General features: G+C 44.5%; 1 protein-coding gene and 1 long non-coding RNA gene across 6 annotated transcripts; one reads left to right on the top strand and one right to left on the bottom strand.

The window, feature by feature from the left end:
• Positions 1 to 1864: 1864 nt before the first annotated feature.
• On the bottom strand, positions 1865 to 8073 carry LOC146402335 (uncharacterized). Its single transcript, XR_014806203.1, has 2 exons — positions 8004 to 8073; positions 1865 to 5040 (listed from the first exon to the last, which is right to left on the bottom strand). It is a non-coding gene; the product is annotated as an uncharacterized LOC146402335 (long non-coding RNA).
• ZNF792 (zinc finger protein 792) lies at positions 1865 to 18085 on the top strand. Of its 5 annotated transcripts, none has more exons than XR_014806091.1 (5): positions 1865 to 2179; positions 13260 to 13386; positions 14183 to 14289; positions 14918 to 15618; positions 15702 to 18085. XR_014806091.1 is itself a non-coding variant. In XM_084960687.1 (5 exons), the coding sequence occupies exons 1-5, from the start codon at positions 2147 to 2149 to the stop codon at positions 15726 to 15728; spliced, it is 1011 nt and encodes a 336-aa protein (XP_084816813.1). In that variant the 5' UTR covers positions 1865 to 2146; the 3' UTR covers positions 15729 to 18085. The 5 variants fall into 5 exon arrangements, 4 of the variants coding, with proteins under 4 accessions (XP_084816813.1, XP_020952802.1, XP_005664528.1 ...); XM_084960687.1 differs by having other exon boundaries at positions 14167 to 14289; XM_021097143.2 differs by adding an exon at positions 11648 to 11799 and having other exon boundaries at positions 14167 to 14289; positions 14918 to 18085.
• The last annotated feature ends 5873 nt before the right edge of the window (positions 18086 to 23958 follow it).

Genomic DNA, 23958 nt, shown 5'->3' with positions numbered 1-23958 from the left:
CTGGGCCAGGAATTGAACCCGAGCCATAGCAGTGACAACATCGGATCCTTAACCCAATGCACCACCAGGGAACTCCAAAAGATTACCGTTAATTGAAGGAAACTGTATACCTCAAGTTAAGGAATTTAGTGCTTTTCTATATATGGGAAGACGCAAGAGTCTGGCTCACTGAAATCATCCTTTGGATATGCACCTCAGCTGTCTGGGACCAGTATCCTGTGCTTTCTCATCCTGAGTCTCCTCAGGGTGCACCATTGGAGGGTGGCTGCAGTGGTTGAGGGTTTGATGGCAGCATCCTGTCTCCATCTGGAGTTCCCTCAGGGCTCATGGTTTGGTTAGGGTGGCTATAAAGTGATGGCTTGAGGGCTGCAACAGCCTTTGTTTACGGATATGGCTGGCAATATTGTTCATTCACACTGCTAAAAAACCAGACATATTGGAGCTCCTATTGTGGCTTAGTGGGTCTAGGACCCTATGTTGTCTCTGTGAAGTTGCAGATTCAGTCCCTAGACTTGATCAGTGGGTTAAGGATTCAGCATTTCCGTAACTGTGGCATAGGTTGCTAAGGTGGCTCAGATCTGGTGTTGCTGTGGCTGAGCCATAAGCCAGCAGCTGCAACTCTGATTTGACCCCTAACCTGGGAACTTCCATATATTGCAGGTGCAGCTGTAAAAAGAAAAAAAAAAGTATATGTATATATACACACACATATATATTCAATTAAAAACAAAAAACCCAGACTTTTTTTTTCTTTTTTTCTTTTTTAGGGCCACACCCCTGTGGCATATGGAGGTTCCCAGGCTAGGGGTCCAATCAGAGCTGCAGATGCTGGCCTATGCCACAGCCACAGCATAGGGGTCCGATCTGAGCTGCATCTGCGACCTACACTGCAGCTTGGAGCAACGGTGTATCCTTAACCCACTGAGCAGGGCCAGGGATCAAACCTGCATCCTCATGGATGAATTCATAACCCACAGGAACCCCCTCAGACATCTTAAGTTAAAGATTTCAGTGCCTTTCTATGTATGGGAAGATACAAGAATCTGGGGTCACTGAAGTTATTCCTTAGATTTGCAGGAACTGTATGCCAAGGCCTGCTACCTATCCGAGCCAGGTAGTGTTATTCTCCTATTTTGTTTACTGGCTGTTCACGAGGGTCCCTTTTGCTTAAACTGGAGTCGCCTAGAAGGCTCGTTCACACACAGAAGGCTGGGCCCCACCCCCAGGATGATTTCTGAATGTCTAGGTTTAGGTTATTACCAGAGAACTTCCATTTCTAGCAAATTCCCAGGTGATGCTGACGTTACTGCTTGGAGAAGCCCTGAATGAGCGCCACATTTAACGTAGGAAAATCCCGACATTAGATACTGTCCTCATTTTTCAATGTGACTCTAGGTGCTCAGGAGTCTGAGAAGTAGGGAGGCTGGCCCGCGTCCACACAGGCACCTGTGGGTGTCATGTGAACAGACCTCTGAGGACCCGCGGGATTTGGCCCCAGGCAGTCCCAGAAGTCTGGGGACAGCCCCCCCTCCCCACCCAGGAGGAAAACCACTCGGTGCAGCTCCGCCGGCGACAACGACAACCTGCAAGGTCCTCTCACCTCCCCAGCCCGCCTCCTCCACGCCGCAACCGACCAGCCTGGCCGGATGCAGGACAGAACACGCGATCCAGGAGGCTGTGCCGGTGCGTCACCGGCTGGCGCTGGGCCAATGACAGTCCGGGAGAGTGTCGTTTCTTAGGGCCGGGGAGGTGGGGGCCGGAACTTCCTGCGTTTCAGTCCAGCAAGTCATTTCCCTGGGCGGGTCGGTGCGCCCCGAGAGGTGGGCCCAGGGCCGGGGGTGGGGCTGGGCGGGTGACGCTTCCCAGGCGGCTTGTGGGACCCGGTGAGGAAGGACGGGAGGCTGGGAGCCTCCCCCGCGCCTTTTAATTAGTCGCGACCCCCTGGGACGCGGTGTCCGCCAGGGTCCCTCCGGGCCGCGCGCTCTTCGCGGCCCCAGAGGCGGCGCCCGGGCCCGGGGCGCCCTTGACCCCCGGGAGACGGACGTCCCACCTCGCCCAGGGCAAGGCCAGGCAGTGGTAGGCTGAACCTGCGACCCCCGCCTCAGTCACCTGCCTCTTAGGGGCCGCGCTGCGTCCACGGGCTGCGATGGCGGAGGCGGCGCTGATGGACCCCGCGCAGGTGAGTGGATGGGCGTCGGACCCTCACCGCTGGGACCCACGCTCACGTGCCCTGCGCTGGGGCACCAAAGATGGGCGTGGCTCAAGGAATTTCCACCTTTCTCCTCTGCTTTTGAGGGCGCCCTGGGCATGGGGTAGGGTGGGGAATCACTCACAGCCTAGGGTCCCCAATCCAGGCCAGGGAATAAATATATGGAGCTGCTCCCATTTCTGAACTCTAGCGGGATGAGGTGGGAAAGCGTTTACTAGGCACAGGAACCAGCACGTGCAAATGCCTGTAGTGTTCAGGGAGCAGGTGGGCCAAAGTCAGCCCTGGAATGGCAGGTTTGGGCCTCTGTTCTGAGAGTGTTGGGAGCCATAGAAGGTTTGAGAGCAGAGGAGGAAGATGATCCACCCCCACCCCGTGGATGAAGAGTGGAAAATGGACTGTTGAGGGTGAAGGTAGGGAGGCAGTCCATGGGAGTGGGGTGGGTGACAGGAGTTAGAAGAAGTGACTGGATTCCAGGTGTGTTTTTTAAGATTTTCTGATGTGGAGGCAGACAGAGAAAAAAAAAGAGGTGATTTCATGGCTTTTGATTTTAGCGGCTGGAAGGATGGCTGAAGCCTCAAGTGAGAAGGGGAAGTTGGTGTAGAAGGAGCAGGAAGTTAGGTTTGGATCTGAGTTCCAGAGACCCCAGAGTGGAGCTGGACACCCAGTTATGTGTGCTGGGGAGGCTTGGTTTAGGTCATGGGACACCGACTCTATACAGGAACCATAGGCAGACCATGTATAAAACAGAACTCTGAACCACAACCTGCAGCAACCTGCCCAGGAAGTCAACCTCTTTATCTACAGCAAACAACCCAGGAAGCCATCCTGCTCTAAGTTAGACTTGCAGGAAGCCAGATTGCTATCTCTAGTGACAATCCAGGAAGTTAAACAATAACTGCTCTAACTATTGGCCCCAAATGACCAGGACTTAATAACTGATGACTGGTCTAATTTTTGTTGCTACTTCCAACTCAGGCCAACCAGAGAAAGCCAGATATGTGCTCCTCACCAATCACAGAGAACACCTTGCTTCTGCTTAGCCTGCCCACAGCTTCCCTTTGCCAGCAGGGCGTACCCGAAGCCTTCCATTTTTTTCCACTTATAAAGCTTGCCCCCTCCTCTGTCTGCCTTTGAGTCTCTGCCAGAACGTAAGTGGCTGCCTCCCTTTCTATAGCAAACTCAGAACAAATAGCTTTTGCTTTTCTCATATAGTTGGTCTGTGTTAATGTTCACGGGAAACATCCAAAATGTGGCATCTGGTATGTGGACAAGGATGTAACTGTGTGTCCGGTCTAGGAGGGTGAAACTTCAGGTGACGTTAGGGGAATGGAAGAAGGAGGAAATTGGGGCCTGAGAACTACCTTGCTTGCCTGGGGACTTTGGCTGGCTTGTTTGGTATCATAAAGACGGATGAGGGAGTGGAGTTCCTTCGTGGCCTAGTGGTTAAGGATTCAGTGTTGTCACTGCTATGGCTTGGGTTCCATCCCTGACTTGGAAACTTCTGCATGCCTCAGGGTCAGCCAAAAAAGAAGAAGAAAAAAAAAACAACAACGTATATGAGGGAGAGTTCGTGTTCATGGTGGTTGGGAGGGGGGCTGTGTAGGGAAAAGTGGGCAGGTGGTCACGTTTTCCTGGGGGGCATAGATGGGAAAGGGGTGCTGAGGCTTTGTAGTATGCAGATAGTTGTGGGGGTTTTTTGTCTTTTTTTTAGATCTGCACCCATGGCATGTGGAGGTTCCCAGGCTAGGGGTCCAATCAGAGCTGCAGCTGCTGGCCTGCACCACAGCCACAGCAACACCAGAGCCGAGCCACGTCTGCAAACTATACCACAGCTCATGGCAATGCTGGATCCTCAACCTACTGAGTGAGGCCAGGGATTGAACCTGCAACCTCATGGTTCCTAGTCGGATTTGTTTCTGCTGTGCCACGACAGGAGCTCCAATGCAGATAGTTTTATAGTGAGACCTGGGCTGGTGCTCATTCAGCCACCTGCTTTCTCATCAGGCCTTTGTGGACCCTTAGGGGGGTCAGTCAGGCTGGGAAATCAACTCAGGCAAATGGGGCGAGTTGGGAAGAGCCATTAGGCCCTGGTGGGTGGGGGCAAGAGGACCAGAGAGGTTGGCTTTTGAATGAGTGGGATTGATTAGGGGACCAATGTGCAGTACAGGAGAAGAGGGCCAAGGGTGTCTGATGCGGTCCTGGATGCCAGGCAGAGGCCCAGCTGGTGAGGCCTTCACATCCAGGCTCTCTGCAGTGGGAGCCGTAGAAGACCTGGGACAGAGTGGGACAGAGTGGGATCGTGGTTGTGTTTGCCAGGAATGCTCTGGATGCTGTCGGGGAGGGGGAAACTTCCCTCTCTACCTCTCTTTTGAGTTCTTGCGGCTGGACTAATAATAAAATTAACAGAAGACACATTAACAGGAGAAAGAGAAAGAAATTTCAGTGCACATGAGGGTCTCACAGAGGTGGGACCTAAAATTGGCCAAAATAGGCAGCTTTTATACTTAGACAAAGAAACAATAACTTTGCGAGGGATTGACTGGAAAAAGAAACTTAGGTTTTGGATACCCAATTAGTGAAGTATCTAAACAGAGTTTGGGCTTCAGGTGTTAAATTAAAGAAGTAACAAGGTCTGGGTTCCCTGGCGGCTCAGTGGGTTAAGGATCCAGTGTTGTCACTGCTGTGGCTCTGGTCACTGTGTCTTGGGTTTGGTCCATGGCCCTGGAATTTTTGCATGCTGTGGGCACAGCCAAAAAAAAAAAAAAAAAAAAAAAAGCCAAAGAAGAAGAAGTAATAAGATTTATTTATACAGGTTTCTCAGCCTAAATTCCCTATCTTTGGCAATAAAGGTATTCTTTACCTCCAGATGCAGGGGTGCACCTTCTACTTAAGACATTATTTCCTGTTTCAGGGGACAAAGGAGCGTCAGAATGTCCCTCTTGCCTTGGCTATTTCTTCAGTAACTTATAATAACTAAGTTATATATAATAACTAACTTATAATAATTAAATAATATATTATTTATTTACTTTTCTATTTATGGCCACACCACAGCATATAGAAATTCCTGAGCTGGGGTCTAATCCCAGCTGCATCTGCAACCACGACGCAGCTTGTGGCAACGCCAGATCCTTAAGCCACTGAGTGAGGCCGGGGTGAAACCGGCATCCTCGCAGAGACAAGGTCGGGTTCTTAACCCGCTGAGCCACAGTGGAAAGTCCTCTTCAGTAACTTGAATTCCAAATAATCCATATGCTATTAAGGCATATTTTGAGGAGGCCTACCCCCTGGCCCCAACAGTTCCCTCCTCTGAAAGTTCCTCTGAGGAGACAGAGCATGGGTTAGCAGAGTCCTGCAGTTCACTGAGCCAGGTTCGCAGTTCTGAGAACAGGTCGGTTCAGTTAAACGGTTATATATCTTTGTGTGTGTGTGTGTGGGTGTGTGTGTGTTTAGGGCTGCACCTGCAGCTTATGGAGGTTCCCAGGCTAGGGGTCTAATCAGAGCTGTAGCCGCTGGCCTACACCACAGCCACAGCAACGCCAGATCCAAGCCACATCGGTGACCTACACCACAGCTCATGGGCAACACTGGATCCTTAATCCACTGAGTGAGGCCAGGGGTTGAACCCAAGTCCTCCTGGATACTAGTTGGGTTCGTTTCCACTGCGCTACAAGGGGAGCTCCACACAGTTATGTATTATTTCCAGAGGCAGTGATACAGGTGGGCTCCCAAAGCTAGGCCTGTAGTGCAAGCAATCAGGTATTTAATGAGACACTTCTAAGGAAACAAAAGAAAAACAAAGGTTAATGATTGGAGCAGATCCAGTTTTAGGACCAAGATGCAGTCAAGAAGACTTCTAGATGTCAGGGTAGAAGCATCTTTTGCAGGTTGAAATGTCTCTGATGTCATCAGGTGTTCAGATGAGCTTTTCTTTTGTTTTTCTTTTTAGGGCTGTACCCATGGCATATGGAGGTTCCCAGGCTAGGGGTCCAATTGGAGCTGCAGCTGCCAGCCTACATCACAGACACAGCAACTCGGGATCTGAACTGAGTCTGTGACCTACTAATGCCAGATCCTTAACCCACTGAGTGGGGCCAGGGATCGAACCCGAAACCTCATGGTTCCTAGTCGGGTTTGTTTCTACTGAGCCACGACAGGAACTCCCAGGTGAGCTTTTCCAAGTGGCTCACACAGCAAGAGACACCAGGTTTGTTGAAATATGAGCTGTGGTGGCAATTCCTCTGAAGTTTATATCAAGTTGTCTACCTTCAACTTACAAGGCTTCAGGAAAAGGGCAATTTTAGTTCTCAATGATTCCAAGTCAAAAGGGTAAGAGAAAAATCGGATACGATAGTTGAGAGTTATAGCCAGATACTGGAGGAAACTAGAAAAACTCGTGTTCCAGTTCAGTTTAAATTCATGTTCCAGTTCAGTTTTCAGCTAAAACCTCAATGACAATTAGTAGCACTAGAATCTAATATCCATGAGTGTGCATTATAGTTTCCACTGAAATGTAATTTTTCTCTCTAATATCACCCCCATTTCTATCAAAGGTAGCCAAACTAGGACTAATTTGTTTGCAGAGTAAGTCTAGATTCAATAAACTTGGCCTGATTATTTACATAGGTCCAGCAAGAATAGCAACTGGCCTTATAGGCTCTTCTAAGTCTGCTTTGCTGGAACTTTTAAAATTTTATTTGGCATGTGGAAGTTCTTGGGTTCCTGGGCCAGAGACTGAACCCACACCACAGCAGCAACCCTAGCTGCTGCAGTGACAATACCGGATCCTTAACCCACTGCACCACCACAAGGGAACTCCTGCTGGAACTTTTTGTAAGGAATTTCCAGACTGAACTTTATTTATTTATTTTGTCTTTTTGCCATTTCTTGGGCCGCTCCCGCGGCATATGGAGGTTCCCAGGCTAGGGGTCTAATCGGAGCTGTAGCTGCCAGCCTACGCCAGAGCCATAGCAACACCGGATCTGAGCCACGTCTGCGACCTACACCACAGCTCATGGCAACACCGGATCGTTAACCCACTGAGCAAGGCCAGGGATCGAACCCACAACCTCATGGTTCCTAGTTGGATTCGTTAACCACTGCGCCACGACGGGAACTCCCAGACTGAACTTTAAATGGCCTCTTAAGGCCAGGAAGCCACATCAGATGTGCCCATAAAACCTATAAAACTGGGTGAATTCCTCTCTTCTTGAGGTCCCCTTAAATATCTTGAAGTTTCCTGTGCCTGCAAGGAGCCTTATTCACCTGGTAAGGCTGCTGAGAATTGCAAGGTACCAGGATGGTTTTATTGGCTCCATAAAGTCAATCTTAGTTCCTTCAAGCTGTCTGGTCTTATCTGAGTGTACATGTATCTCACTCAAATATGACATTTCGGGAGTTTCCATGTAGCTCAGTGAATGAAATATCCAGCACTGTCACTGTGGTGGCTCTGGTTGCTGCTGTGACCCAGGTTTGATCCCTGGCCTAGGAATTTCACATGCTGTGGTCCTGGCCAAAATACTACTACTACTACTACTAACAACAACAGAGACCACGATGGAAGCCATCATCTTAAAAAAAAAAAAATGACACTCCAGTCTGGGGAGTTCCTGTCATGGCTCAGTGGTTAACAAACCCAGCTAGTATCCATGAGGACACAGGTTGGGTCCCTGGCCTCACTTACTGGGTTGGGGATCTGGCGTTGCCATGTACTGTGGTGTAGGTCACAGACACAGCTCGGATCTGGCATTGCTGTGGCTGTGGCATAGGCCAGTGGCTACAGCTCTGATTGGACCCCTAGCCTGGGAACGTCCATCTGCTGCGGGTGTGCCCTAAAAAGACAAAAAAAAAAAAAAAAAAAAAAATTCCAGTCAAAGCCTTGGTGATATAACCAATGTTTCTAATTGTGTTCTATTATATGGAGAACAGATTCTTATTGAACTTATGCAAATATCTAGATTGCTAAGAAAATATGAATATTCATTAAGAGTTTCTGAACTCTGGAAATATCACATAGGGAGAAAAAGATAAGTGTTTCATTTTTGCTTACAAAGGTTTGATTTACCAAGTTGCTGAGATCTTTAAAAAATTTTTCTTGTATCTGGAAAAGATTAAAAGATCAGTAATATTTTATACATAATTCATACAAGTTGTAATCATATTCATCAGTTCCTTCAACCCCATGTAAGTAATTCTTGTTCTGCTTTGAGTCTAGTTCTTCCACAAGTTCTGTCAATCTTGCCTTATGATCAAGGGTGATAGCAATAGCGATAATGCCAAGAAATTTGCAAGGTTTTTGTGAAGGCTTCTATGATTTGCCAGTGAGGTGGGTGCCATGATCCCTGAAGACTGTGGAAAGTATACTCCAAATGGAAAATACCTTTTTTTTTTTTTTTTGGCTGAGCCTACAGCACACAGAAGTCACCTGACCAGGGATCAAAACTGCACCAAAGCAGGAACCTGAGCTGCTGCAGTGACAATGCTGGATCCTTAACCCCCTACACCACAAGGAAGCTCCAAAACACTTTTTTTTTTTTTTTAATGGGTACACCTGCCATAGGCTAGGCGCTATGGGATCCTCGACTAGGGGTTGAATTGGAGCTGTAGCTGCTGGCCTAAGCCATAGCCACAGCAACACCAGATCCTTAACACACTAAGCAAGGCCAGGGATCGAAACCACACCCTCACAGACATTATGTCAGGTTCTTAATCCACTAAGCCACAGTGGGAACTCTCAAAACACTTTTTTTTTTTTTTCTTTTAAGCCATTTCTGGAGTTCCTGTTGTGGCACAGCAGAAGCAAAAAAAAAAGAAAGAAAAGAAAAAAAAAGAAAAAGCCATTTCTTTGCCATTGTGAGCACATCAGCCTTGCAGTTAGGGAAGGCTTCAACCCATCTGGGAAACAAATACATAATCTAATAAGAAGAACATTCTGATAACCCATACTTAGTGGCAGTTAAATGAAGTCCAGCTACAGGTGCTCAAAGGGTCCAAAGTGAAGAAGTCTGAAGCCTCTGGGGACAAACAATAGTTTTTCACAGGGTGATGGACCTGACAGGTCAGACATTGCTGGTAGACTGTTTTTGCAATTTTTATAGAAATTTCCTGCCCATGTCTATTTATTTTATTTTATTTTTCGCTTTTTAGGACCACACCCACAGCATATGGAGGTTCCCAGGCTAGGGGTCGAATCGGAGCTAGAGCTGCCTGCCTACACCACAGCCACAGCTACTCAGAATCTGAGCCCCATCTACGACCCACACCACAGCTCACGGCAATGCCAGATCCCTGACCCATTGAGCGAGACCAGGGATCGAACCCGTATCCTCATGGATACTAGTCGGATTTGTTTCTGCTGTAGCACGAAGGGAACGCCTCAATGTCTATTTAAATGCATTTTAAATACACTACGGTGGGTGAAGGAATGCAAGAAAAAAAAAAAATGGTTTGCCAGGGAGCCTGGAAGAACTAAGCGGTCATCTGTTCTTATAGCCCCGATTGTTTAATTTACAGCTATTGTGGAGTTCCTGCACCCATGGTATATGGAGGTTCCCAGGCTAGGAGTCAAATCGGAGCTACAGCTGCCAGCCTACGCCACAGCCACAGCAATACCAGATCCAAGCCACATCTGCAACCAACACCATAGCATACAGCAACACCGGATCCTTTAACCCACTGAGCGAGGCCAGGGATTGAATCCACAACTTCATGGTTATTAGAACTTACGTGACAAGAGTTTCCATATCATTTAACATATCAAATATATCTAATTAGTTCAATATCTCTCATTTCATAAAGAGAGGGGATAAATCTTTGAGGCATTTCAGAGGGCCCCTGAAATATCTCACATTCTCAAAGTTAGTTCTAAGTCAAAAAAGATGTCACTTACAACTTGATTTTGGGGAAGTTTGTCAAAAATATAAAAAAATATTTGACTTAGTTAAACAGGTCACTGTGAAGCAATGCTTCATTATCCATTTAACCAAAATAACAAAGACTTCTTAGGTAAAATAAAAGTTTAGCTCTTTTAATAGTGATGGGACTAGGTTTACTTAAGTCACCTGATAAAGACAACATAGAACATAAGAATTATTTAGAAAAGACATAGATCTTTGCTTTTTTCTGGACACATTACTTAAAGGTAAAGAAAAACCTTTCATCATCTCTTATTATCAAGAGCAAGCCAATAGAAAAAAAACAAAAAAACAAAACAAACTTTGTTCTTTTAACAGAGAGAAAACCAAATTCAAATTTTACACCAGTTTGATATTAAAACATTCACTTAAATTCACTCCAGTCTTATTCATTTATGATCACACATAACATTCCTTTCCAAAGATTCCTTTATTCACAAACCTACAATTTTCTATGTCCATTTTAATGTGTCCCTTGTTTTTTCCTTTTAAGTACCAATAGGACAGCTGTTTATTATGAAAGCTCTCAATTTTTTTTTTCCTTTTAAATATAGCCAATTTAGGAGTTCCTGTCATGGCTCAGTGGTAACAAACCTGAATGGTATCAGTGAGGATGCAGGATCGATCCCTGACTTTGATCAGTGGGTTAAGGATCTGGCGTTGCTGTGAGCTGTGGTATAGGTCACAGATGCAACTCAGATCCGCATTGCTATGGCTGTGCAGCAGGTGCAGCTCTAATTCAGCCTCTAGCCTGGAAGCTTCCATATGCCACAGGTGCAGCCCTAAAAAGAGAAAAAGGAAGGAAGGAAGGAAGGAAGAAAAGAAAGAAAGAAAGAAAGAAAGAAAGAAAGAAAGAAAGAAAGAAAGAAAGAAAGAAAGAAAGAAAGAAAGAAAGAAAGAAAGGAAGAAAGAAAGAAAGAAAAAAAGAAAGAGAGAAAGAAAACAAGCAAGCAAGCCTATTTAAAAAATCTAACATCTGGCCATTGACAAGTAGGATCTTATATTAATTTCAATAGGGACTCAAACCAGTAAGTGTTTTATTACGCCTTAATCAAAGATGCAAGAGGCATCTCACAGGAAGAGTAGACAGCGCCCTCACAAGATCCACAAAGTCCACTCCCAGAGTTAGTCTAAGAAAGTAGAACCCCCTTTGTTTCTACGTGTCGTGAGAATGGTGTGAAAATGGTGTCTCCAGTGTCCCATAGAAATTCGGGGGCACTGCCAGCCGTAAACTCGATCATGTGTGCCGTCAGGCAGGCACTACTGGAATGGGACTTTTCAAGCAGTAACAATCAATGAAGGCTGAGATGCCTAAGGCCCCTTCTGGACTGGGACCCCTTGTGACAAATTCCCCTGAGAGCTGCTATGGCCAAAGCCTGGCCACCAGATGCAGCCTGGTTAAATGCACCTTCCGCATGGCAGAGACCAGAGAGAATATTCTCATGGGACACAAAGCCAAGCTCTGAGAACATAAAACAAGACATAAGGAAAAACCTCACCTTTTTTTTTTTTTTTTTTAATGGAGAACCCACAGCAAAGTTTGTCTGAATAAAAGCCAGTCTGTGAGGCTGGCTCAGATGGCAGGCTCATAGGACCTGTGCCTATGTTCTTTCCTACAATTCTTCCTCATGAGAAACGGCAGACAGAGACAAAGGAAGACAGTGACCCTTCTGGGAGGTAAAGCATAAGGATTCCCTGATCGCTAATTCGAGGCACTAACCAGCTCAACAAATATTTTCTCTTTCTCTTTTACCAATCTTTTTTTTTTTTTTTTTTTTTTTTTGTCTTTTTAGGGCCACACCCATGGGACATGGAAGTTCCCAGGCTAGGGGTCTGATTGGAGCTGCAGCTGCTGGCCTATGCCACAGCCACAGCAACGCAGGATTCGAGCTGCATCTGCCACCTACACCACAGCTCACGGCAACACTGGATTCTTAACCCACTGAGTGAGACCAGGGATCGAACCCATGTCCTCATGGATACTAGTCAGGTTCGTTACCACTGAGCCACAACAGGAACTCCTCTCCTGCTAATCTAGAGACAGAGAAAAGGGACTCTCACCACCTTCCCTTCCACCAGACCTTGAGGGCAGAGACCGGGAGGCTGACTAGATGAGAAATCTCACCTTCTTCAGTCTTCATCAGTTGCCCAGAATCTCTCAGCTACAGCAGCCTCAGGGCAGGAAGCAGGGTCCAACTGGCCTCCTGCTTTTGTGTTGGCCATTTCTTTTGATTTTTTTTTTCCTTTTAAATTTTTATCTTGTTCTTTTATTACTTTTTAATTTTTTAAAATTATAGTTGATATACAGTGTCCTGTCAATTTCTGCAGTACAGCAAAGTGACCCGGTTACACACACACACACACACACATATATATACATTCTTTTTCTTATATTATCTTCCATCGTGTTCCATCACAAGTGATTGGATATAGTTCCCTGTGCTATGCAGCAGGACCTCGTTGCTTATCCACTCTAAATGTAATAGTTTGCATCTACTAACCCCAAACTCGCTGTCCATCCCACTCCTTCCCCTTCTCCCTTGGCAACCACAAGTCTGCTCTCCATGTCTGTGAGTCTGTTTCTGTTCTGTAGATAGGTTCATCTGTTTGTGCTGGCCATTTCTTAAGTAACTTTAATTCAAAATAATCAACATGCCATTGAGACCCATTTGGGGGTGGCTGCCCTGGGCCCCAACAATGCCATGGACAGAGTGAAAATAGGGGATCCATGGAGATGGGTCTGATGTGGGCTGGGATGGGAAGAGGCTACAGCAACGATGGGGATTCAGTGGTGATGTCCAGGGTTTGAGGAGGGTACAAGAGTGAAAGGCATGTGGGGAGTGCCTGTGAGATGCTGGCCCCGGTCCCTGGTACAGGGAACTAAGGGAGAGATTACTGGGAGGCAGAGGCATGACACTGGTGACACCAGAGGCCTGGCACTGCAGGCTCAGAGCTTAGCTGGTGTCTCTGACCGCTTGCCTGGTGTTGCTGTGGGTTGACACAGCAATCACATAAGGTGCAGAACCAGGGCTGGGATCTCTGGGTTGGGGAACTGGGGAGGAGGGTGAGTGGGGGGTAGACAGGGAGTCCTGAGGAGAGAAGCTGATCACAGCATGAATTGTCCCCCATCATGGCAGGGCTGTGTGACCTTTGAGGACGTGACCATTTACTTCTCCCAGGAGGAGTGGGGACTCCTTGATGAGGCTCAGAGACTCCTGTACTGCGATGTGATGCTGGAGAACTTTGCACTGATAGCCTCTTTGGGTAAGGCTTCCACACCCACCCAGGCGTCCCCAGCCCATCTCTGCCTGTCCTCTTTTCCTAAGAGGCAGCTCTTTCCTTCCCATAGTCAGGCCATGGGCACAGCCTCCTTCCCCACTTTCTGGCATATGTGCCCTAGGTTCCAGAGTTGAGCTGTGTGCAGGGTCCCATGCTCCTCCCTGCTGCCCTGAAGCCTTGTGGGGAAGGGTCCCAGAAGGCAGAGTCTTGCAGTCACCCCCGTGGATCCTGTCTGAGTCAGCCACTGCCCACCTGGGTGATCATCCAAATCTTATTTTTTTCTTTTTTTTTTTAGGGCCACATGTGCTGCACATGGAAGTTCCTGGGCTAGGGGTCAAATAGGAGCTTCAGTCACCAGCCTACACAACAGCCATAGCAATGCCAGATCTAAGCCACATCTGCAATCTACATCACAGCTCGTGGCAACGCCGGACCCTTAACCCACTGAGTGAGGCCAGGGATTGAACCCACATCTTAATGGACATTAGTTAGGTTCTTAACCCACTGAGCCATGACGGGAACTCCTGATCATCCAGATCTGACATTTCTATTCTGCTTCTTTCCTGTAGTTCACACTTCCTGAGGCCTGACTGCCAGGAATTCTAGGCACTGTTGGGGTTGCTACTTTCCCTGAGCACTGGCGAGTTCCTACCAGACTTCTTTCTGTGTTTCTTTTGTGATATTTTGTTTTCTTTCCTGTGGTCTGTTGTGGAGTAGTTCACCTGGGCCAGTGCTGGCCCCTTACCTCCCCTGTCTTTCCCTTAGGACTTACCTCTTTCAGGTCCCATGTGGTTGCCCAGCTGGAGATGGGGGCAGAGCCCTGGGTGCCTGACCGAGTGGACATGACTTCTGCCATGGCAAGAGGGGCGTATAGAGGGTGTGGCTTGGGTAAGTGGGAGATGGGGGAGCATGTGACATCATTGCTGTCTTCAAATCACACCAGCAGCTTTTCTTGTGTCTATCACTGTTTGGGTATGAAAGGCAGTGGGCTTATGACTCTTCTACTGTTACTTTCCTGTTCTTGACACATTGCCCACTTGTCAATTCTACTCTGATGTGGGGTCCCTTGCTATGCCCCACTTTTTTGGTGTCTACATCTCCTTCTTTCCACAGCTCCCTCTGCAATAATCTCCATTGTGGGCCTACATTTAATGTAAGATGTGCACATTTCCTCTGATAGTTCTTGAGCACCAGTTATCCAATTGCAATCAGATTTTCCTGGTCCTGGACACAGGCCAGCAGCCAGGGACCTTCTGAAAAACCTTTATAGAGAAGTGAGCTGGAGACCCTGCCTGATACTATGTCCATCCTTGTGTCCTTGCTCCTGGTAAGGCCCTTCCTCTCTTGGACCTTTCCAGGCACAGTACTGAAGAGACCATTCCCTATTCTGATCTCAGGCTTCCCATCTTGCCAACAGTCTCATGGACTCGTTTGTGGGTCACACTGGCATTTGTGATTGGGTTGCTTCCTTCCATGAAAATCAACATGAATGTCAGCAGCATTTCTCTACTTGCAGATTTCTGCTTCAGGACAGAGGGTGAGGAGTCCTCTTCTGAGCTTAGTGTCTCTGTAGAAGTGTCACGGGACATGAATTCCAAGTTGGTTCCATCCATCCAGAAGGACGACCCCTGTGACAGGTGTGGCCTACACTTGAAAGACATTTTACACCTGACTGAACACCAGGCAACAGCCCCCAGGCGGAAACCACATGTGTGTGAGGCCTATCAGAGAGAGTTCAAGTTCAGTGCTCGCCTTCACCAGCCACAAATGCAACAGAATGTGGACAAGCCTATGGGAAGGAATGAAAGCAGGGCCTTATTTATGAAGGGCTGCAGAGATGACACATCAAAGAATGCTTTTATCCCAAGGGACAGTGGGAAGGCCTTTGTGGCCAAATGTGATTTCCTCCAGCATCAGGCCACTCCCAATGTGGGGGAGGCACACCTGAGCTCCAAAGGCGTGGGGCATTTTCCCACTGTGCAATGTAGTAAGAAGTGCAGTAAACTTGAGAATGCTCCCAGTGAGAAGCCCACACTTGTTCAGCAGAGAACCCACACTGGAGAAAGGCCTTATGAGTGCAGCAAATGTGGGATATTCTTTAGCTATGCCACTAGCCTCTTTCAACACCAGAGAGATCACAACAGAGGAAAGCCTTATGAGTGCTGTGAGTGTGGGAAATTCTTTAGCCAGCACTCCAGTCTCGTCAAACATCAAAGAGTTCACACTGGTGAGAGCCCTCACGTGTGCAGTGAATGTGGGAAATTCTTTAGCCGAAGCTCTAATCTCATTCAACATAAGAGGGTTCACACTGGAGAAAAGCCTTATGAGTGCAGTGAATGTGGGAAATTCTTCAGCCAACGCTCCAACCTCATTCATCACAAGAGGGTTCATACTGGTAAAAGTGCTCATGAGTGCAGTGAATGTGGGAAATCCTTCAACTGCAACTCTAGCTTAATTAAACATTGGAGAGTTCACACTGGAGAAAAACCTTACAAGTGCAACGAATGCGGGAAATTCTTTAGCCACTTTGATGGACTCATTCAACATCAGATAGTTCACACTGGTGAGCGGCCCTTTGGGTGCAGCATATGTGGGAAAGCCTTCAGCCGAAGCTCTGATTTCATGAAACATCAGCGAGTCCACACTGGTGAACGGCCTTATGAATGCAGAGAATGTGGGAAATTGTTTAGCCAAAGCTCCAGCCTCAATAGCCATCGGAGACTTCACACTGGTGAGCGGCCTTATCAGTGCCCTGAATGTGGGAAATTCTTTAGCCAACGCTCCAGCTTCAATAACCATCGGAGACTTCACACTGGTGAGCGGCCTTATGAGTGCCTTGAATGTGGGAAAACCTTCAGACAAAGTTCTAATTTGAGGCAGCACCAGAAAGTTCACAAACCAGAGAAGCCATATAAGTGCCATGAATGTGGAAAAGCTTTCAGCCAGAGGTCTACCCTCATCCGGCATCAGAAAATTCATGCTAGAGAAAGGACTTCGGGGAATGTGCTCCCTCCTTCTTCAACACAAAGGCACACACTAGAGATTGGCTCTGAGAGTGGTCTTTATTAGGGAGCTTTCAGGCAGAAGTTGAACTTTGTTTATCCAGATATCAATGCTGGAGAGATTCCCAATGGATACTAGATATGTTGGAAGCTTTCTGGAGCAAGGTTACATTTTCTGACCATGGACTTTGTCAGAGTTTTGTCACTGCTAGTGTCTGTGGCAGAAGCCTTCTCCGGTGTACCCACTGGCAGGTCTCCAGAGTGTGTGTCAGCTACACCCTGTTTTCTCAGGCCTCTGTTTCCTTTTTCTAAGAGGTAATTGCGAGTAGCTTGATGCCACAAGATGTCATTCCCTCCCACTGTGACTGGCTTAGCTGTGGACATGACTTACCTTGGGCTGTGAAGACCTGAGCTGGGTCCTACTGGCAGCTTGCAGAGGTTTCCCTTTTTCAAGGACATTGTTGATCTTGTAAGATGCTCATTATGGATTCATCCAACTTCCATACCACCCATCCAAACAATTATTTACTTTACATCCTTCTGGTTTGGGTGATAAGAGCCTTACTGATAAAGACACTTTTAATCTCTTGTGTTCTGATAACTGTGTGGAGTAGGCTGAGAACAAAATGAAGATCTACCAAACCAAAGGGTGTCTCCAAAATTATTGCTTCAGGGAAGAGTAGGATGGTAGAGAACAGTCCTCAGGCCAGACTTGGCCTCATTTGTGTTGCTACCCAAGGCCTCCAAGGGAAGCTTGTAGGGCTTTGTGGGCCTAATGTTGTGGTCTGAGTGGCATGAACTTTTGTGGATTATAGATTACCCTGAGGAAGCAGAGACTGTACAACCTTCAGTGCACCTGGAAGCAGCATTATTTGGGCCCCTTGTTTCCTGGGGATGCCTCCTATTCTCTAGCACTGTTGAGTAGACACATTTTACCTGGCCCCTGCCAAGGAATTATATACCTTGATGCCTAACAGCCAGTAATATGTAACCTGCTGTAAGACTTACTGGGTCCAGTTAACAAACAGGGTATCTATCTGTTTTAAAAGTGTATCCACAAATGTTCCCTTAAATGTGACTGTGCAAGATTTGGGATTTGCAGAAGTTTTCAGGACCTCCAGACTTCTGTCCTATAACTAAGGGCACTGGCAGAGCAAATAATCTAAATGTTTTGTGGATTACTACAGGCTCTCTGCATTATTTATGTCAAAGCCATTGCTGTGTTGGTAGGAAAATGGGGATTAAGAGAAGGCAGATCCTGTACACCACGGATAAGGCATTAGAGACACAGCTAGCCATCTTTGCTGCCAACACATGAGGAGCAAGGTAGTAGTTAATATGAGGTTGCCAAATCTTCAAGTTTTCTAAAATGAGTGGGAGATCAGGTTTTTTATGTGCAAGAGTTTCTTTTTAATGCTTTGTTGAGATATAATGTTCATGCAATAATAGGCTGTACTTATTAAATGTGTACAATCTAAGTTTTTAAATATGTATACACTCAGGGAGCCAACACTATAATTATGATAGTGAACCTATCCCTCACCTGCAAAGCTACCTCATGCCCCTTTACTACCCCTCCTTGCCTTCCCCAGGAAAACCATTGATTTACCTTTTTTCACTATAGATTTGTTTGCCTTTCTTAGAGTTTTATACAATTGGAATCATAAAGTATTTCTACTCTATTTTTTGACCTGTTTTCTTTCATAGAGCATAATCATCTTGAGCATCATCCATTCTGTATATGTGAATAGTTCATTCCTTTTACTGCTGAATAGTGCTCTACTGAATGAATATTTTTTTAATGAAAAAAAATCTTGTAAAATACACAACATAAATTTTACTATCTTAACCATTGTTAGGTGTACAGTTCAGTGGTATTAAGTACAGTCATATTGTACAACCATCACAATCATTTATCTCCAGTTTTCATTTTGCAAAACTGAAACTATACCTATTAAACAGTAACTCCCTATTGCCCCCTGCCCCAAGCCCCTGGAAACCAACATTCTACTTTCTGTAACTGAATTTGACTACTCTAGTTACTTCTTATATTGTTTATTTTTATTTTTTACTTTTTGCTTTTTAGGGCCACTCCTGTGGCATATGGAGGTTCCCAGGTTAGGGGTCGAATCGGAGCTATAGCTGCTGGCCTACACCACAGCCATAGCAATGCTGAATCCAAGCCATGTCTGCGACTTATATCATACTCATGGCAACGCTGGATCCTCAACCCACTGAGCAAGGCCAGGGATCAAACCCACAACCTCATGGTTTCTAGTCGAATTTGTTTCCACTGTGCCACAACAGGAGCTCCTATGGTTACCCCTTATAAATGGAGTTATATATTATTTGTCATTTTGTGACTGACTTATTTGACTTAGCATAATATCCTCAAGGTTCATTTATTTTGTAGCATGTGTCAGAATTACCTTCCTTTTTAGCTGAATAATATGCAATAACAGGCTGTACGTATTTATATACGCATATGTATATGCCATATTTTACTTATTCATTCATCCCTCAATGGATACTTGATTTCCCCCCACCTTTTGGATACTGTAATTAAGGCTGCTATGAAATGGGTGTACAGATATCTCTTTGAAACACTGCTTTCTATATACTTAAAAGTGGAGTTACTAGATCATATAGTAAATATATTTTCAATGTTTTGAGGAAACTCCATACTGTTTCCCACAGTGGCTATACAATTTTACTTTTTTTTTTTTTGGCCACACCTGTGGCACGCTGAAGTTCCCAGGCCAGGGACCAAACCCATGCCACAGAAGTGACAATGCTAGATCCTTAATCTGCTGAGCCATCAGGGAACTCCAAATTGTACATTTTTAACAAGGGTTCTAATTTTTCCACAAGCTCCCTAACACTTTTTTTTTTATAGTATCTATCCTGATGGGTATAAAGTAGTATCTCATTGTTTTGATTTGTTTTCCTATAATGATTCATGACAGTAACTATCATTTCAAGTGCTTATTGGTCTTATTGGTATATCTTCTTTAGAAAAATATCTATTCGAATCCTTTCTCCATTTTTGAATTGGATTTTTGTATTCTGTTGCTGAGTTCTGGGAATTCCTATACATGCTGAGATTATATCAGTAGAAACAATGCTAACTGGACTAAAGGAAACAGAAAGTGGGACAAAATTAGAAACGAAAGAGGAGAAATTACAGCTGATATCACAGAGATGCAAAAAAAAAAAATGAGAGAATACTAGGAACAGTTTATATGCCAACCAATTGACAACCTAGAAGAAATGAATAAATTCCTAGAAACATATCAGCTTCCAAAACTGAATCTGGAAGAAACAGATAATCTGAACAGACCAATCACTAGCAGTAAAATTAAATCAGTAATAAAAAAAAAACTCCCAACAAAAAAAAGTCACAGGGAAATTCTACCAAACATATAAAGAAGAGCTAATACCTATCCTTCTCAGACTATTCAAAAAAAATAGAAGCGAGAACACTCCCAAATTCATTCTATGAGGCCATCATTACCCTGACACCAAAGCCAGACAAAGACACCAAAAAGGAAGAAAATTACAGGCTAACATCTCTAATGAATATAGATGCAGAAAATCTTCAACAAAATATAAGCAAACCAAATTTCAACAACATATAAAAAGGATCATACACCATGATCAAGTGATATTTATTCCAGGAATGCAATGATGGTTCAATACCTGCAAATGTAATAAACCACATTAACAAAATGAAGAATAAAAATCACATGATTATCACAATAGATGCAGAAAAGGCATTTGATAATTCAACATCCATTCATGATTAAAAAACCTCACATCAAAGTTGGTATGGGGGAACATATCTCAACATAATAAAGGCCATTTATGACAATCCCACAGCTAACATCACAGTCAATTGTGAAAAGCTATAAACTTTTCCTCTTTGATCAGGAATAAGCCAAGAATGTCCATTCTTTCCATTTTTATTTAAAAAGGATTGGAGTTCTAACCACAGCAATCAGAAAACAAAAAGAAAGTAAGGCATCCAAATTGGAAGAGAAGTAAAACTGTTACTACTACTAGAAGACTTGATACTACATATAGGAGCTCTAAGTCTCAAAAAAAAAAAAAACAAAAACTGGGAGTTCCCGTCGTGGCGCAGTGGTTAACGAATCTGACTAGGAACCATGAGGTTGCGGGTTCGGTCCCTGCCCTTGCTCAATGGGTTAACGATCCGGCGTTGCCGTGAGCTGTGGTGTAGGTTGCAGATGCGGCTCGGATCCCGCGTTGCTGTGGCTCTGGCGTAGGCCGGTGGCTACAGCTCCGATTCAACCCCTAGCGTGGGAACCTCCATATGCCGCGGGAGCGGCCCAAGAAATAGCAACAACAACAACAACAGCAAAAAAAGACAAAAAAGCCAAAAAAAAAAAAAAAACTATTAGAACTAATAAATAAAAAAAAGAACTAATAAATAAATTCAGTAAAGCCTCAGCATACAAGATTAAAATACAGGAGTTCCCATTGTGGCTCAGTAACAATGAACCCAACTAGTATCTGTGAGGACGTGGATTCAATCCAGGGCTTTGCTCAGTGGGTTAAGGACCCAACATTGCTGTGAGCTGCGGTGTAGGTGGTAGATGCAGCTTGGATTCTGCATTGCTGTGGCTGTGGTGTAGGCCAGCAGCTATTGCTCCGATTCAACCCCTGCCTGAGAACTTCCATATGCTGCAGGTGTGGCTGTAAAAAGAAAAAAAAAAATTACTTCAAAATAAAAATTTTTTTAAATTCAAAGAAATTTCAAACTGCTGTATATAATCATACTAATAAAATTAAGGGAATTTTTATTTTGAAAGAAAAATGTTATTAGCTTAAGTAAGCATAAATGCAAATATAAAACCACAGAATTGAGTAGAAACTCTGCATTTCTAAACTGGTTAAAAAATATCAGAATAAACTCAGAATACATTTAATGTTTACAGAATAGGTATATATTGCCTTTTCCATTGATAAGATCTAACTACAACCCAGTAGGAATTAGCGCTCCCTCAGACTGAGGGGGGAGATATTTATTGACTTATACTATTTCTTGAAAGTTAACATTTTACCAACATTTACACAACAGTCTTTTTTCTTTTCTTTGTTTTTAAAGCCACACCAGTAGCATATGGAAGTCCCCAGGCTGGGGATTGAATCAGAGCCACAGCAATGCCAGATCCAAGCTGCATCTTTGATCTACACCACAGCTCACAGCAACAATGGATCCCCCATCCACTGAGAGAGGTCAGGGATCGAATCCAAATCCTCGTGGATACTAGTCAGATTCATTTCTGCTGTTCCATATTGCGAACTCCAACAGTCATATTTAGATAGTAATCTAACACTTGGCGTTTATTACAGAGCATTTATATTAGATTAATTTAAAGGACATTCTTTCTTTGGAAGGCATATTGAAGTTGCTCATGGTATGGTAAGTGCTTTCTGCAATTTAAATAAAATGTAACAATGACATTAATGTTTTTAATAGAAAACAGTAGACTTCTTATAAATAAAAAAACTTCAAATAGTTGGATCAGAAAAGCTCAGGCATGGAGGAACACAGCCAACCGGTAATGATCTTTCAATTTTCTGTGGACACCACTCAGGGAATAGAGGATGAATTATACAGGAGGGTTAAGTAGAGGTTTGTCAAGGGAGGTTTCACTGAGAAATAATAAATGGATAAATATGCTTCTTAAAGAATATACATCAATTAATAACGCTGCTTACTCCTTGAGTTCTTGAAACAGGAGAGGAGTAGTAGAGTATTTAGACAGAAAACATTCATATTAATTTTGTAAACGTACGGACTTATTTAAAATGTTTGTAAACATAACTTTTAAAAGAGCGATTAAATTAGATGGATAATTTCAGGAAAAAACTAGCAGCGTGTATATATATGATATCTATTAGGAGTTTATCTAAGAAGCGAAGTAAGCTAAGGGTCAGAGAGAAAGAACCAGAAATCATGTGCAAGATAAATATGTAAACAAACAGGGAGGTCTTATGACTGGGAGGGAGAAAGCACACAGTTCATGCAAATGAGAGACAACTTTGCAGGAGCCTGTGGTTCTTCAATCAGCTGTGGTCACTGGCCCCTCCTGTCCTGGAGATGCTGGAGATACTCAAGGACAAATAAAGACTCATGTTTTTCCCCTGATCACAGGAGACTCTATCAGAGGCCAAATTATATATATTGTGGTCTCTGAGATGGAGATAAGCAAATATCCATTACAGTGTTCTCTGGGCAGAATTCATTTGTGAGAACAAACTGTTATAATGAATGTGTTCGGGGATGAAGGGTGATTACATTAGAAATTTGTATTTTGCAGAGGAGAATGTGAGTTCCTTGTTGGGTTAGAAGAATAATTAGATTCTCAAAAGAATTTGAAAACTTTTTTTTTTCTTTCTTTTCAGGGTGGCACCTGCAGCATATGGAAGTTCCCAGGCTAGGGGTTGAATCAAAGCTACAGCTGCTGGCCTACACCACAGCCATAGCAACGCAGGATCTGAGCCATGTCTGCAACCTACACCATAATTCACAGCAACGCCAGATCCTTAACCCACTGAACCTGTGTCCTCATGGATACTAGTCATACTGAGCCACAACAGGAACTCCAAAATCACAAATATTTTTGAGAAGTTATTAATCTCCTTTAACCACAACAGACTCTCCAAGGAGGGGAGAATAACTCTCCCCTCCAAAAATCCCTCTCTACATATCAGAAAATGCCCTTTAGACACCAAATGACCATACCACAGATCCCAGAGCTAATGATCATTATATTATTGCTCTTTATTTGTGTTTAGAGTGAAGAGCTTAGCATAAAAATAGTGATGTTATAGGTGTTTGACTGGTCAGGGCCAAGATGGAAGAGATTTCAGACAGGGCTACATCAGGGGAGAGGGAGGAAGAATGCCCAGAAGCTCTAAAGAAGGCAGAATGACTTAACGGTGTGACTCTGGAACCCTCAGAAAGCTCTTTCTGGTCTCTACCAGTAATAGGTTGTTCTAAACTAGGAAAGCAGAATTTCTTGTCCATATATTTCTCACTGCATCTCCTGAGATATATTCTATTTCTTCAAAGTTTCATATGTTTATCTGAAAAGAATAGCCACTTACCAAATTGTGTTTCTTGCTAAGACAGCAGCTACTAAATTGTGTTTCTTGCTAAGACAGCAGCTACTAAATTGTGTTTCTTGCTAAGATAGCAGCTGTATCGTACCATCTTGTTTATCTGTAAAGAGGAGGCATCTGAACCCTGAGATAGGTTTGGGATTCCACATGTCAGGTCCTGGGAAGTGATTATCATTTCATCTATAGGTTCAGTGACAGGGACTGCATGGGGAATTAAGACGATCTCTGAAAAAAACGTGTGAAGTGAAAAGTTCCCAGAAAGCCATTAATGCTGATCAATGAAATTATCCAAAAAGAATGGCATGAATAGCTACAGAAAAAAATTATCTGTCAAGTCTGAGAAAAGATAAGTCTTAATGAGAGGCAAGTACAGAATGCTGAGCTCTGAGAAGTGAGGAAATTA

Source organism: Sus scrofa, chromosome 6 (assembly GCF_054392235.1).
Source record: "Sus scrofa isolate SSC_HxYL_T2T_F1_AM1 chromosome 6, Sscrofa_HxYL_maternal_Yorkshire_Landrace_v2.0, whole genome shotgun sequence".
In the NCBI taxonomy this organism is placed as follows: Eukaryota; Metazoa; Chordata; class Mammalia; order Artiodactyla; family Suidae; genus Sus; species Sus scrofa.
This window is presented reverse-complemented; position numbering and strand designations above follow the sequence as displayed.

Coding starts and splice junctions, on each gene's coding strand:
- ZNF792 (XM_005664471.4), top strand. CDS start 2,147: ATGGCGGAGGCGGCGCTGATGGACCCCGCGCAG. Junction 2,180..13,259: donor CGCTGATGGACCCCGCGCAG/GTGAGTGGATGG, acceptor CCATCATGGCAG/GGCTGTGTGACCTTTGAGGA. Junction 14,290..14,917: donor GTATAGAGGGTGTGGCTTGG/GTAAGTGGGAGA, acceptor CTCTACTTGCAG/ATTTCTGCTTCAGGACAGAG.